The following is a 15,596-nucleotide window of genomic DNA, read 5'->3' as shown; positions in this document are numbered from 1 at the left end:
AGGTATACAAACTAGCATAGTTCATTACAGAAACAAGAGTCCAAGTCTAGACGATTTGGTTGCAAACAAACTAGAGAGTTATTTCAAGAATACAAACTAGATTACTATCATGTCATTATACGAACAAGATTACTTTGAAAGCTGAAGAGTAAGTCAATTACCTTCAACTTTGGACAAAATGATTGTTCTTCTTAGAGTTGTTTCTTTTCCTGGTAATTGCTGACGAACCACACCTAACAAAACACTCAGAATCAAACGAAAAAAAAATTCAGTTTCATTAAATTAGTATTGATTTCCGAAACACATGTTGAATACTTTCATCAAATAAGCACACTCTCTCACACTCTCACAGACTAGAAAGCCGATTATAGATTTTTGAAATCCCTAATTCTACAACGCGATGCGAATCCTAATACATGCAAAGACTCAATACGGAGGAGGAACACCTACCCTCTTCAACTTCGAATCGATGAATACGCTGTTGAGTCGAGAGAGAACTGCTGTTGAGTCGAGAGATAACCGTTGAGAGTCGAGAGAGAACCATCGAATGTCGAGAGATCGGGAGAGAAGAGGAGAGATCGAGAGAGAAGAGAGAACCGAGAGATTGGGAGAGAAGAGGAGAGATCGAGAGAGAAGAGAGATCGAGAGAGAAGAGGAAAGTGTTTCTCGTTCCCAAATCAATTTTGCCCTACCCTTTTTTCGGCCATTCGTGACACGGCACGTGTCTCCTTAGGACGCCACCGAAAAACTCTTAACTAAGGCCGTCCCAGTTTTAATTGCATGTTTTTCGTTTAATTATAATCCTATTAATGCTAAGATATTCTAAGTGGGACACCGATAATCATGGCCTTATTGTCCTTAAATAAGACATGTTCCTTCCTTTTTTTCCTATTTTTGATTTATTTTAAATATGTTTTCATCTAAGAGATGAGCTTAAGAGACACCAATAGAGATGAGCTTAAGAGACACCAATTAACCTCGTCAAGCATAATGTTTTTTTTATTGAATGAATGTAAAATTTATTCAAACAAAACAGTATTACATCAAGTGCTTCTTAGTTTTATGAGAAATGTAACATTTCCTACTACAAAGAAATAATAATCTGCCTCTTCATGAGCTTAGTCTTGTCCCAAACCAAGTAACCAACCCTTTTTCAAAGTGTCTCCCCTTCCCTCTTACTGGAAGCAGCTTCAGCCTAACATTTTTATCTATAAGCTGTATCAGATTAGCCATGTCTCTTGGCTCTTCGCCATGCCTTTGCGCATTCCTCTCCCACCAAATTGTGTGCATAGCAGCTTGTAGAGTGTATCGGGGAAGGAAAGTCTTTATAGGTGTTAGCCATGGCTTCGAGACAATCCTTACCAGAGTACTCCAATCAGTAGTGAATGTGTCTTGCATAAGGCCTTCTACCAGATTTCTCCAAACATTCTCTGAGTATCTACAACCAAAAAAGAGATGTGCACATGATTCAGGACCATCATTGCACAGAACACAATCTGTGTTTATAAAATTATTCCATCTCTGCATTCTATCTGTCGTTTGCAACCTCCCCTTCAGTACAATCCACATCATGAAAGAATATTTTGGAGTGGACTGGGAGAACCAGACTCCCTTGCTCCAAGCACAGACCTGTTGAATATCCCGAATCTGATCCCAGGTTTTGCTTGTTGAGAACTTATTTATATATTTGCCTTCAGCGTGTTTCCAGAGAGTATCATCTTCCTCTTGTTGATTCCCAAGTTTACTGATCTCTTCTTCGACTTGGTTAAGGATATCCACTCTGTGATTTCTTCTCCTCCTCATTGTCTTAACCTCAGCAACAGATTAACTGTTAGGAATCCCAAGTCAAGTGGTCCTCTTTCTCCAAGCATCTCTATTAATGTATCAAACCGAGACCATCTATCGTACCAGAAAGATGTACCATTACCATTTCTGACCTCCTTCCTGAGAAACTGCTTTGCAAGACCCCTTAGGTTAAGTAGTTTCCTCCATACCCAAGATCCAGAGCTCGTGTTTTCTTTTATCGACCAGAAAGAGTTTTTCCGAATCAGATAGCAATGAATCCATCTAACCCACAATGATGTTTCTGCCATCAATCTCCAAATAAGCTTCAAGCCATACACTTTATTTATTTCTTTCAAAGGTCTCAGTCCTAATCCTCCTTAATTTTTTGGAAAGCAGATATCTCTCCAACTGACTTTCGCTTTAGTTGTTTTAAGCTCAGGACCTGACCAAAGAAACGCAGAACATAACCTCTCTATCTCTTTTAAGCAGCTCCCAGGCAATCTAAAAGCAGCCGTCCAGAAGTTAGCCAAGCTTCTGATGACTGAATTTATTAGCTGTAAACGACCAGCATGAGATAAAAATCGTCCAGTCCAAGAGCTCATTCTCTTTCTGACTTTTTCTACAAACGGTAAGTAGTCCCTTACTGTCATGCGCTTTGTAAGGAGAGGCAGTCCAAGATAGCGCACTGGCAGCTGCCCTGAGGAGAAAGGAAAAGTTCTGAGGATGTCTTCTTTAGTATTCTCTTGAATGCCTGCTGTGTAAAGAGTAGATTTCTCCAAGCTAATCTTAAGACCCGAGATGCTTGCAAACTCTTTAAAAACCGTGAGAATCCCTTCCACTGATCTCTTAGTTCCATCTGTGAAAACCAGTAAATCATCCGCAAAACACAGATGCGATAACATGATGTTTTTGCATTTAGGATGATAGCCAACTTGCTTCCTCTCCACTGCCTTATCCAACATACAAGATAACACATTCATGCAAATTACAAACAAGTAGGGAGACAGAGCGCATCCCTGCCTTAGACCTCTCCTGCTTTGAAAAAATCCCGCTAATTCTCCGTTTACTTGAACCGAAAAAGAAGCCGTGCATACACAAAGCTCAATCCAATGTATAAACTCCTCGGGCATATTCAAAGCTCTCAGCGTGTTTAATAAAAATGGCCAGTGTACTGAATCGAACGCTTTGGCAATATCAATCTTCATTGCGCAGCATGGAGAGACATCCTCCTTATGAAAGTCTTTAACTATCTCCGTTGCCAATAATAAATTTTCCACCAGAAGCCTATCCTTGACAAACGCAGATTGGTTGTAGGATATGCATTGGGGAAGAGTACCTTTCAACCGGTTGGCTATGATCTTGGAGATTACTTTATACAAGACGTTACAGCATGAGATCGGCCTATAGTCTCTCATTTCTTGTGCACTCTCCTTCCTAGGTATAAGGGCCAATATAGTTTAGTTTAGACCCTTCGGCAGAAACCCTTTACTGAAAAACGACTGTACTGTAGCTGTGAAGTCTTTCCCAATTATACTCCATGAGGCTTTAAAGAATTCGGTTGTATACCCGTCTTGCCCTGGAGACTTGTTACTAGGCATTTTGAAGACCACTTCTCTTACTTCTTCCTCCGTGACTGTTCTAATCAGTCTTGCTCTTTCTTCTTCATTGCATCTAAAAGGAAGAGTTTCCTTAAGTTCCTCCACGGTTTTTGTTTCTATATCCCCTTGGCTCTAAAGTAAGAAACTCGTTGAAGAATCTCTCAGCCTCCCTCTTTATATTTTCCTGAGTGGTAGCAATACTTCCATCTCCACATTTTATTTCTCTAATTACATTCCTGGTTTCTCTGATCTTAGCTGCATTGTAAAACGCCTTGTTATTCTTATCTCCCACTTGCAGCCAGTGCAACTTCGACCTCTGTTTCAGCACCTTCTGTGACACCTCCGATCGTAGATGACAGAAAATGGCATGGTCGATGTTCCTCGATGGTCGATCCGAGGTTCTCAGAATACTTCCGATCACCTTAGACCAAGAACCAAAGAACACCAACGCTCCTATTGAATATCACTCTAGGCTTTTCAACACGAAAAGGTAATATCCGATAGTTAGTTCGTCCGGACAAGGACTAATATCATATGGAACATGTACTTTTAAAAAAACATTCTTTATATATATCATTTAAAAGCATCTTACAAAATTTGTTATAAATTAACCTCGAGGTTTTCGGTCGACAAATCTTATACATAAGAAATATCAAAACGCCTTTGCAAGGATAATAAAACTACCGCTGACTAATGCTCTTCCTTCCTGTCTTAGAGTAAGGACTCCAACCTACTGGTTACCTGCATCACAAATGAGTCATGATACTCAGTGAGCCTAGTCTCGCACCCCAACATATGTCAATAATATCACGAGCAATCAACACCATTTGTATGCAGTGGAAATATATTCCATAACAAATAAAAATACATAGATAAGGCCTATCATTCCATAGATGTGAATCTTATCTTAAACATCACTTCCACGCCACCTGCCATTCACTCATACTTATATATTTATATATATATATACTAAACCCGGAAAACCACCAAGGCTAACCGAGTCTAGCGGGGAAATAAATATAACCATCATCTCCATTACATATTCAAAGATAGAACATCTAACGCTGCATGCAGTTACACGGCCTCCAGGGTGCGACCCCATCATCGTGTCTTCGTGACCTTGTTCCGTATCACAGGAACAATTCACGGTAATGCGAGAACTTTCGGGAGAGTGAGTATACAACAAGGCTTCACATGATTTATACTCATATATTTAATACTATACATATGTATTAGTACTTGAGAACAAGTACTAATGTTTGGAATAAACCTCTATGATCATTCATAAATATTTAATAAGTGTTTACATTAAGTAAACACCTCACCAATTCAATATTTGATCAAGAGACAAAGCCTATCAATCATGTACATTAAGTATTGATCAACCATCTATCTAGACTCACCTTTAATCCATGAGATTGGCTAAGGAAGACTAGACTCGAGCCCAACTAAACGTTCACCACTTGCTGATCACTCCCAAAAAGAATTAGGGCAAGGCATGATCCGGCTGTTCTGATCACCCTCTTCGACCATCTGAATTCAAACCTGTTCGGATGGAAGACAAAGCTTAATCAGTCTGGTCTAAGATGAGGTTTTCCTGAATGGTTTAAACAGAATCGATCCTGACCACTATGCTAGATATAACTAATCAATGCAGGTCGTACAAGGTTCAGTCATTCAATTCTGTTCAATCAGTTCTGTTCTGAGGAAACAACTTAGATCATTTACTAGCAGCTCGGTTAGGTAAGCTCAGGTCCTAACAATTTGGTTCTACTCAGAACAGATTAGTTCAAGACAAATTCATACCATACTCATCTCAGCTCAGCTAAGATCAGTTCAGACCAAGATCAAATCTGTTCTCTTAAATCCAATCAGTTCATAAAGGCTTAGCTAACGGTTCTTTGAAACTGATTCAATCATAAACCAAATAAAACTGAACCGTACAAAAGCTTAGATAACTAATCCAGACAGGTTACTCAACCCACAACACCACGGTTCTATTCTGAACATGGATGAATCAAGAGGCTGAAGCTTACCACAAGAACTCATGGTTAGATGATCTCAGATGGTGCTCTCCTCCAAGCTTAGCTCACGACTGAACCGATTAAAAACAGAGATCAAGGTTCGGTTCATATCAGAAACAGAACAAAAGCTATGGTTTATTTTGTATATCTCATCTTCTTCTTCCCTACATGTTCTAGCTGTGGCCTGAGGTTGAAGATTAAACCAACAGAAATTTTCTCTTGATTTTTCTTCTGATTTTTCTCTCTTTCTTTCTCTAATTTTTCTCTCAATCTCTTACAAATTTTTTTTTTTGGTTTTCTTGCAGGTCATGAACGACCAGAAGAGAGAAGAGGGTATTTTATATCATAAAGAGTTGCTTCAGATGAGGGTTTGCTCCCACAAAAGACAAAGCTGAGGTTAGACAGCTGGTGACATGCTTCAGCACACCAAGCAGCACAAGCAGCTGAACATTTCCCTTCCATGAAGAAAGATACAAGCAGCTGAAGAAAACAGCTTGTGACCAGCATGTGACTTCTAATGAGTAAGCAGGTAAGCAAGTAGGTGCAGGTCATGTGACCTAATTACTGAGGAAGCAAGTAGGCTAGAAGGTGCAAGGGATGTGACTGTTTAGAAATAATTTTAAGAGTTTTGTCGATATTTTTCGGACAGTTTAGACTAAATATTTTTCATCCTTCGAATCTCGTCCTGCTCTGAATAAACTCACCCAGCATAAATAAAAATCGACAATAATAATTAACACTCGACCAGAACCATCAAGAGATGGTCTTTCGACCAAAAGACAGCCCCGTTGAGAGATTAATTCACCGTGTCAATTTTTATTTAAATTCTGATCGACCAATCTTCAAATTGATCTTAAAGAATTTTCTCGACCAAAATTCTATCTGCTCGTGAGGGTTATTACACCTTCTCCTCTATATCTGACACTCGCTGCCATCTTGCAGAGGCCTCTTGTTCTGCACGAACATTTTCTGGTGTAGGCATTCTCATCATTTGTTCTTGCTTCACACAGAGATCACTAAATGCTTCTTTCACCCTCTTTGTGAGTGATCCCAGTTTATTTTTACTCAGAGAACGAATATGAGGTTTCAACCCTTTGAAATACTTGGAGAATCTGTAAAGAGCCGAAGTGGATTGAAACAATGGTTGGGTGTCCTTCCAATAGTTACCAATGACCTCCATGAATTCTGAAGTTTCTGCAACTACATTTGTAAACTTAAACGGTTTACGTTTTCGTCAAGCATAATGTTATGCATATGGAGTTCTTGATGTATCGGGATTTTCTTGATGGAGTGGAGGAATGCAATAGCTTCTGCTACTCCAATGGCTATCTTAACCCGTGTTTCCCAAGGCAATGCCTCCTCTTCTGTTGAGAGAAACATGAAACCGTGTATGTCAAGCAAGTTTATCTGTACCGGTTTATAGAATGGACACATTAGTTAGAGAAAGATATTAACTTCCGAATATGTGATCGTGCAAACTTCCTTTGTGCGAGTATTCGAAAACCAAAAGTGATTTGGTATCTTCATAACAGTAACCCAAGAGCTTGACCAAGTTGGGATGATGTATCTCTCCTAGAGACTCCGCTTCTTCCTGCAACCCACATACTTAAATTAAGTACACAACGTGACAATAGATATAAAAACAAGTGTAAGAAATCGACAGACTTTGCTTATCTTCCACACGTGCTTTGGCCGTGGACTGTGTTGAAGACATTCCATTACAGAAACAGCGACTTTGGTTTTAGTTCTTGATGTTGCAGATGTGGTGTCATTGATGTATCCCTTGTAGAATGTTTGAACCGAACCATCATGGCTAGTTACGACCCTGTCTTTTCTGAATCTTTTTGTTGCTTTCTTCAGTTCCTTGGCGCTGAAGACTCTCAAATTCTCTTTTTCTGTCTCCTCTTTCACACATATATTTAAATATGAGTTACGTATTTTGAGAATATCATGTGTGAGCAAAAGTAAAATGTTTTTGAATAAGAGAGATGTACCTAAAACTGGAGAGCTGAGGAGAGGCTCGTAAAGAAATGAAGGATCTTGTTGTCTAAGATGATTTAGACCATTTCCCATTGTTGATGGATATGATTAATCTGTAGATTTTTGTTTCAGATTTTAACATATGTGTAGATTTTGGGGTTTTATAATGAGATAGAGAAAGGATATTCAAATAGAAGATTGCTCACTTAGGTCAAACAAGCAGCCACAATAGTATACACTACGAGCCTACGACTATATCCATTTAGCGAAAATTTGAGACTTACATAAGCAATAACAAAAACGCGTTTAGTTCATTTTAGTTTAGTTATTGACTTATTGCTAAGTAGGTTGAGAAAGCGATGTTGCTTTTATTTTTCTTGGGTGGGGAAAGATCTACTTATTAATTTTTGTATGAAATATTGGGCAACAAAACTTCAGTAACATAAAGTTTGACCAAGTTTGGATGATAAATCTCTCCTATGAACCTAACTTCTGCCTACCTCATAGTTTTTGTGCCCACCAGATACATAAGTACAAATTGTAAAGAAAAAAACCTATATATATATAGTTGCGTGGAAATGGACATAAAACCTATATATATATATATATATAGTTGCGTGGAAATGGACATATCTTTGTTTCATTCACTCTTCTAGAGCCTCTGAACTATCTTGGTTAATAAAGAGAGGTCGATTTGATCTTCTTTGAAAACTACTGTATGGGCCTAAATTCAAGTACAAGCCTTTCGGCTTTCCGTTTTATGGATTTTGCAATTTATGGGATCAATGTGGAGAAATGTTTCTAGACAAGGATAGGCATGAAGGGAAGATAGTGAAGTCTATGAAGACCTTCCCATGTGAGTCACATACACACGAGGGTCCTAAAACATTTTTTTTATTTCTTATGTAACTAAGAGAGTTTTAAGATCTCTGTTCGTGGATATGATGCAATGGACAATCATATAGACTCAAAGATTTTTTGCAGTAACACATTTTCATACCATTAGATCTTTTCATTGTTTCATGTATTGCGGTCAGCTTTTCTATAAGTTAATTTGTCTAATATATATGGAGAAAAGTTAGATCCGACATAAACTGAATTTTGTTTTTGTAGTGAGTTGTCAAAACCATTAAGGATAGAATAGTAGCTCAAATCATTTGTGGTGATACTATGGAAATAAATTCGAACTCAATCAATAAACGTGGCTCGATTATTATAGCAAAAAAAAAGGAAGATGGAGGTTTCACTTACCATATACGAATTAACATACTGAAGTTTCTTTTTGGTTTTTTGGGTTAGTTAAGAGAGACGGAGAGAGGGCAGTGGCTCGATGCATGTTGGCAGTTGGCACGTGATTCAAAAATCGGACATGACGGATTGACGGGTGTGGTTTTGGATTTTTATGGGAAGACCACGTGCATGGTGTTTAAGCCGCCGTTAAAATATAGATGAAAGACAAGATTTTCCGTGTTAAAAAAAAAGACAAGATTTTCCTCCGTCACGGCCTTAGAAGTTTGACGACGTCAACTGACAGAGTCAAGTGGACGCTAAAAACCACCGGAAAGGAGCGGAAGAGTCGGTCCATGCTCACATGCCACTCTTAACATACTTAATCGCTTAAGCTTAGTGCACACTTGGTCTTAAAACTGGTAAAGAAAATCATTTGTAATTCATAGTTCTCTAATATGCATATCTATTTTCCTTCATAAATAGATATCCAGTGCACTTGTAGTAGTATTTTTTGTATTGATGAAAACGCGTTTACATGATTAGGTAATGGTTGGAAAACATGAAAATATTTTTTTACAATAAGGATTAAGTTGTAACTATTGTTCTTTTGAATGTTATGCGATAGTGTTTGTCGGTTGCTTGGATAATATTGTTTTTACATCGTCTTAAAATCGATCACCTGATGGAAATGGAACGTGATAGATGAAAAACAAATGGGCGTACCGTTATTCGAATATATATATATATATATATTATTTTCGAATATTTGCTCAGTTTATTCGAAGATTTATGGATTTATTAGATGTGATAACACTATTATTTGCTCAGTTTATAGAAAAACTCAATAACACAATGATCAATAAATGTTGTGTGCTTTGCAATGTTTTTAAAACCGGATCGATCCGATGGTTGAACCGGGTTCAACCATGAACCAGATACATAGCCGGGTTGGATCTAATAACTGGTTCGACCCTGAACCGACTTTGAATGTTTTCCTTTATACGAAAAAATTATATTAGACGTTGTCTACGATGAATCCAGAGGATGACATGTGAACATGTTGTTTGACACTTTTGTTTTTCTCTGACAAACATAGACTAATAATCTTCAAGTTACTGTGATGACTGTGATGGCTTACGTTTAACATAATCAAGTTTACAAATGTTTACGTTTATAAAACAATGTCACTACAACAAAGTGGCTCCTTACAAACGAGAACAAGATGATGCCTTTGTCTCTTTTCTCTTGTTTAATGGGAAATAAGTAAGCAACAAAATTTTCTAACACACAGAACACAGCCCGATTGAGATTATAGAACTCTCGACAGAATAATGTGCAATCTCAAAAATTCAATAGTAAAAGCTACAAAAGAAGAAGAATTTTTCTTGACGTGGTTGCAGCTTGTAACGCTCAAACTTTAGCCTGCAAGATCATCTCGGGTTCATCTGCCACTTGCATTGAATAAAATTTTTTTGGAGCTTGTAACTAAAGTTCTTCGGTAATCTATAGCTTTAGACATAGGTCTTGGAATAAAAGGGAACTGAAACATCCACCAAGCCACAAATAATCCAAAGCAAAAAAATATGAGAAAACTTACATAGAATACCGTAGATCATGTTCATTAAAAAAAAGAATATTGTAGATCGTTGCTCTCTTTTACGTTGTAAGAAAGATTCATATCTTAAACTAAAACACAATCTCTATGAAGCTTCCTTAAGCTTCTTTTCATAGAGATGAAGTATGAATCTTTTAGAGCAATTGAGGGCGAAATTATGTTGAGAGTTTCATGTTCGGATCTTTTAACTTAAGTCGGGTCCTACGGTTGGGTGGAGAGATTACCGGGTAGTCTTAGGGTCAACGTGATTTTTCTGATCACGTTTTACGAAACTAAACGCAATCACGTCAGTTGACAAAAAAAAACGCAATCACGTCAAAATCATACGATATGACGATATGTGGAATTAATTCAGGATAAATATTTTAGGGAGAAAACTAATGAAGCAGATTAGTTTAGGGGGTTTCTTAATGAGCCTAAAAGTTTAGGGGGGTTTAGTGTGGGTTTAAGTAGTTTGGGGGGGTGTAAAGAAGGCAACCCTTTTTAATGTGAATTATAAAGAAAACAAAAAGCTGAGAATAGACAAAAACTCAGATGCTGTCAGAAAAAATCAATTTGCAAATCTCAAAAAGTGAGATCTAACTGCTTATAACTTTTATATAATAGTCACAAAGAAAAGCTCACACAATCCTCCTCGAAGCAACTCCACCGGACATCCATTGACCATTGTATCTCAACTACATGACCAAAATGTATATTTCTTCTTGCATTATTACTTGAAAACATCTCCAAGATTTAATATGATCGATCGTAAAGTTACGATATGATAAGACTAATACTTCAAACTTCAAAGTTTTTTTTTTTTTTTTGGTAAAAATGTAAAGATATTATTACCAATTTCAAGTTTTTGACAGAAGTACAATGGCAACAAGAAACGGATCAAATAAAAACAAAATCTAAACAACAACTCAATCTAGTCAAGCAGGGACAAACACAACAAACCACACCACTTGCGAGAGACCTCAACCAATCCGCACTTACCGCTTACCGCAAAACGCTGAGCCACAGTTAAACTGAGAGCCGGAACCCGGTAATATTAGCCCCTCCCCGATGATCCGCTCTTTAAGATTGGCCCAACCAAGAACAGCTTGAATAAGACTTCCTGAGCCCATCACGAAGGGAGTATGTTTCTATACAAAAGGTTTTTTGGAAATGCGGAATATCATATACTCCTTCTGTTTTTTAATATAAGTCGTTTTAGAGAAAATTTTATGTTTCAAATTATATGATGTTTTCGGTTTTCTATGTAAAATTTATTTAACACTTAATGTTATATGACAAATGATAATATACGTTCTATTTTATTATTGGTTGATTTGTGGTTACGTAAATAATTAATGATATTTTTGTTTAAAAAATATAAAAAATTAATAATTTTCTTAATTTATGTGCATAGTTCCAAAATGACTTATATTAAAAAAACATAGGGAGTAAATCAAAGGAATATGTGAAATGACAACGTCAGTTTTCTAGCAACTTGCATTAAAAACAATCTTTTTTGTTTAACAATGATAATCTGACGGCAGAACAAAACATTAAGGGTTTGACTGGTATTATTAGCTCAAGTTGGAGTAAAAATAAATAGTGGGAATGAGTGAAAATAAAAATGATGGAAAAGAGTGAAAAAGGAAAAAATATTTTTACTTGAGTCTGTATTATTTTCTATTTAAACAGTAGACAGAGTAAAAGTTGTAAAAGTATATTCTACCTGATTTGCAAGATTTTAGTGGGATTTGAGTAAAATTAAAATCATAGTAATAATTTTCTCAGAAAGAAAACATTGACAAAATAAAGGATCTTCCAGAAATAAAGGATCTTCGCTAGTCACTTCTGCAATACTGCTAAACCCTAAAAGAGTGAGTCACGGCACCACGTGGAAACACATATAACATCAGTGGCACAGATCCGTAAATTATAGCGAAACCTAAAGGTATTTTCCAAGTTGTAACTCCATATAAGCAATTGCCTCTCCTCTCATAATCTCCCATATTTTTTTTATTAAAGCCTCTCTCCGTCTCTTCTACTTTGGTTGTTCGCAATAAAAGGAGGCACCCTCTCGTTTCTTTTCGTTCTTCTCATCTCCACCGTCACCTCCATCTTCTGCTTCCGTGATGGTAATCATCAATTACATACTGGCATACATATACACTCATACCATGACATATGTACTCCTCCATGTAATTATATATGATTGCATCTTTAGTGATTTGTTTCTTTCTTTGAGAAATAGTGACGTACATGTTTACTTCAAAGCTTAATTATGTTTGTGTGAATGAAAAAAACGTTGGTTCTGTTTACTTTCTATCCATGAGTCTCTAATTGGGACATTTTAACTAAAGCCACTAAACAAAAAAGTCTGGCTGGAAAAATGTCTGGTCGGGACCATTTTGTTAATAATTTAAATTTTACCTTGTTCTCTTTAAAACCATTTCTCCGTATATTACTCTTGATAATACTATTTAGTATATTTGAGAAAATAAACTTACACAATAAATTGTAACAATTTAAGGGCAATTTCGTAAACGCAGGGATGTTACCAAACGGCGATTTTGAGGTAGGACCAAAACCATCGGACATGAAGGGAACACAAGTGTTGAACAAGAACGCTATTCCAAGCTGGGAGCTTACAGGCTTCGTCCCGACAAAACCAAGTGATCTTGGCCTAGTGGTAAAGGCGTTCCGGCTGGAGCTTCTGGTCTGAATTTGATTTTCTTTGGTCACCCATAAAGGCGGTAAGAAAACCTGAATTTTTACAAAGTGATTAGTCATTGGGCTTAGAAAGCTTTTAGGATTACACCAAAATTATAAAAAAAAAGTTTGTATCTTTTATTTAATAAAAGAAAAAATATTATTTTGTATACTACTAGTTAATTTGATAGTTTGTTTAATAAAAATCATAGTATATTGTTATATTGACCAACTTATTTTTTAAGATTCTAAAACTCATCTTCGTGATGACATTTGGTTATAAAAATTTGTTATAATGTTTCAGGATTAATATATAAGGGATATATACGTTATTGATCGAGTATATCACTGGTTAAGTATCATTAATTTACCGAACGTTATTAGAGAAAACAAAAACAAAAACTGGTTCTGGACCGGAGTCTTCTAACCGGATTATCCTTATTTTGTGTGCATATTTATTTGTTCCTTTAGAATAGTTCTATTATTTTATAAAAGAAATTATTTAGGGTTTGTGGATTTCACCACCACATGGAAGGTTCAAAACGGTCTCTCTCACGACGACTACGACGTGAGCAAGATCATGCTGATAACCACACAACAACCATTCCTTTTGATCTCATCATTGAGATACTCTCTTTACTTCCCGCAAAATCACTCATATATACGATTCCAATCGGTGTCGAAGCTATGGTTCTCTACTATCCGCACTAAAAATTTCATCGACACCTCGTCTCCTTTTACCTTTCATGCACTTAGAATCCAAAAAACGTTTCATATTATCCGCTCAAGAACACAACAACAAGGAGGAGGATAAGTCACCATCCACAGCCACCCTCAGACACGACATGCCATCTCTGATCCCGTCTACTACACCATGTCTCGCCCAGTAAACGGTTTGGTTTGTTGCGTAGGTGATTCATCCATCACCGTTTGTAATCCTGCCACTAGACAAACTGTGAAACTGCCGGATCTTACACGCAACGGTAGAGACATGTACGCACGTCTTGGCTATGATCCAGTCGAAGATCAATACAAAGTGTTGTGTGTGATGATAGCGAAATTCAATTCATTCGGCCCTTACGGACAAGATATCCGACAGGAGCATTTAGTGTGCCAGTGACATCATCAGAGAAACAAGAGTGGAGAAAGATTGAGAACAGCACCATAGATAGTTATCGTATCTTCAGCGGAGGGATATGCATTGATGGCGCTATATACAATGAAATAGGACAGTCAAGGATAGTTAGGTTCGATGTTAGAACTGAGACCATTACGATAATTAAAGCACCTGAAGAATCAGATTTCTTGACAATGTTCCCTTCAACTCTTTTAAATTACAAGGGAAAACTGGGAGGTGTAGATTACAAAAACGTTATAAGATTGTGGATTCTTGAGGATGCTGAGAAACAGGAATGGTCGAGCATGACGTGTGAGTTTCCTTCTGAATTAAAATGTTTACTTGGGAGTTACGTAGTGTCTACAGGAGATATTCACAACGGCGAGCTTATGGTGTTTCATCCATGGTCATGGTCACTTAAGCCATTTTGTGTTTGCTATTATGATTTTAAGAAAGAGAGTATAATAAGAAAAGTCGAAATAAAGGTGAATGGTGAGTTCAGACGTATCCATGGGATCGGTGAGAAAACATGTCAGATGTTATGTTATCCAGGCTACTTTGAGAATATTAGGTTCTTGTAGTCCTATCATTATAGCTTCTTCCATATTCAGTTTCAAACGTGACTTGATTGGTTTGTTGGAAACGATTTATTCCTGAAAATTGGTTGTATTTTTATATTAGTTTTGTTTGAAGACTTTCGGCTTGGTTCTTGTAAAGTTTTGCTAGTTAGGTATCGAGTGTGAATAAAAGAAAGAGCCGGCGAATAAGATATAAAATATCGTTGAGTTTAAAAGAATAAGATGTTCCTAGCAAATTTTTAATAAACAACTTAAAAGATCCAACCCACTTCTTCCACTTGTTGATGTTAAAGAGTTATCAAGGCTCATAAGACAAATGTTGTAGTATAGTGATTGTCGAACCAGTTCTGAGGGATATCAAAGCACCGAGAATGCAAGTACTCACTTAATCTAAGTGCAACCAATGATTTAGATCAGTTTTAAACTACTACTAATACTAGAAAGCAATTACAGAATGATATTTTCTTGACTAAGGAAAAGAGAACTCATGGGTATAGGGATTAGACCTTGGGTGATCAAGTTTCGAACTAAGGATGGCAAACGATCAATCAAACTATCAACCTTAAGCCTTGACACAATTCTAAGCAAGCTCTATGTCAAGATGAATGCTCATTTGCTAACATATCTTAAACATCAAATGTCTTTGGTTGAATAATGTGAAAGCAATCATTACTAACAAGTCTATTAGCTATCTTAGCATCTTTAACAACAAATGTCTTTGGCAAAGTATACTAAAAGCCTAGGAGAGTTGTCTCAGACATTTCATCAAACATCTTTTGGGTGAGAAATGCCTATTGATCAACTTTTGAGTGGCCAACTCAGAAGATGCATTATGAATACTCTACTAGCAAGGAACAAGAATGATCTACACTAAAACATCCTAGAACTAACCTAATCACCCTTGATCTCCCTAACCCATGAATTCAAAAGGTGATTACTCACTAATCTCCATGATTCCTCTTAAACCCATATTGGATTTCA

The 15,596-nt window shown here is 36.9% G+C and overlaps 1 protein-coding gene and 1 pseudogene across 1 annotated transcript in view; one reads left to right on the top strand and one right to left on the bottom strand.

The window, feature by feature from the left end:
• The window catches only part of LOC106323307 (putative inactive serine/threonine-protein kinase At5g11400), an 11,249-nt gene extending 3,769 nt beyond the window's left edge, over positions 1-7,480 (bottom strand). The window contains exons 1-4 of the mRNA XM_013761452.1: positions 7,402-7,480; positions 7,073-7,311; positions 6,863-6,998; positions 6,635-6,771 (exon numbers count right to left, since the gene is read on the bottom strand). Coding sequence (XP_013616906.1) covers positions 6,635-6,771; positions 6,863-6,998; positions 7,073-7,311; positions 7,402-7,480 — 591 coding nt within the window. The remainder of the gene's footprint in view (positions 1-6,634; positions 6,772-6,862; positions 6,999-7,072; positions 7,312-7,401) is intronic.
• A 5,968-nt stretch (positions 7,481-13,448) lies between these two features.
• LOC106323306 lies at positions 13,449-14,618 on the top strand (annotated as a pseudogene).
• The last annotated feature ends 978 nt before the right edge of the window (positions 14,619-15,596 follow it).

This window comes from Brassica oleracea, chromosome C2 (assembly GCF_000695525.1).
Source record: "Brassica oleracea var. oleracea cultivar TO1000 chromosome C2, BOL, whole genome shotgun sequence".
NCBI classification, from domain to species: domain Eukaryota; kingdom Viridiplantae; phylum Streptophyta; class Magnoliopsida; order Brassicales; family Brassicaceae; genus Brassica; species Brassica oleracea.
This window is presented reverse-complemented; position numbering and strand designations above follow the sequence as displayed.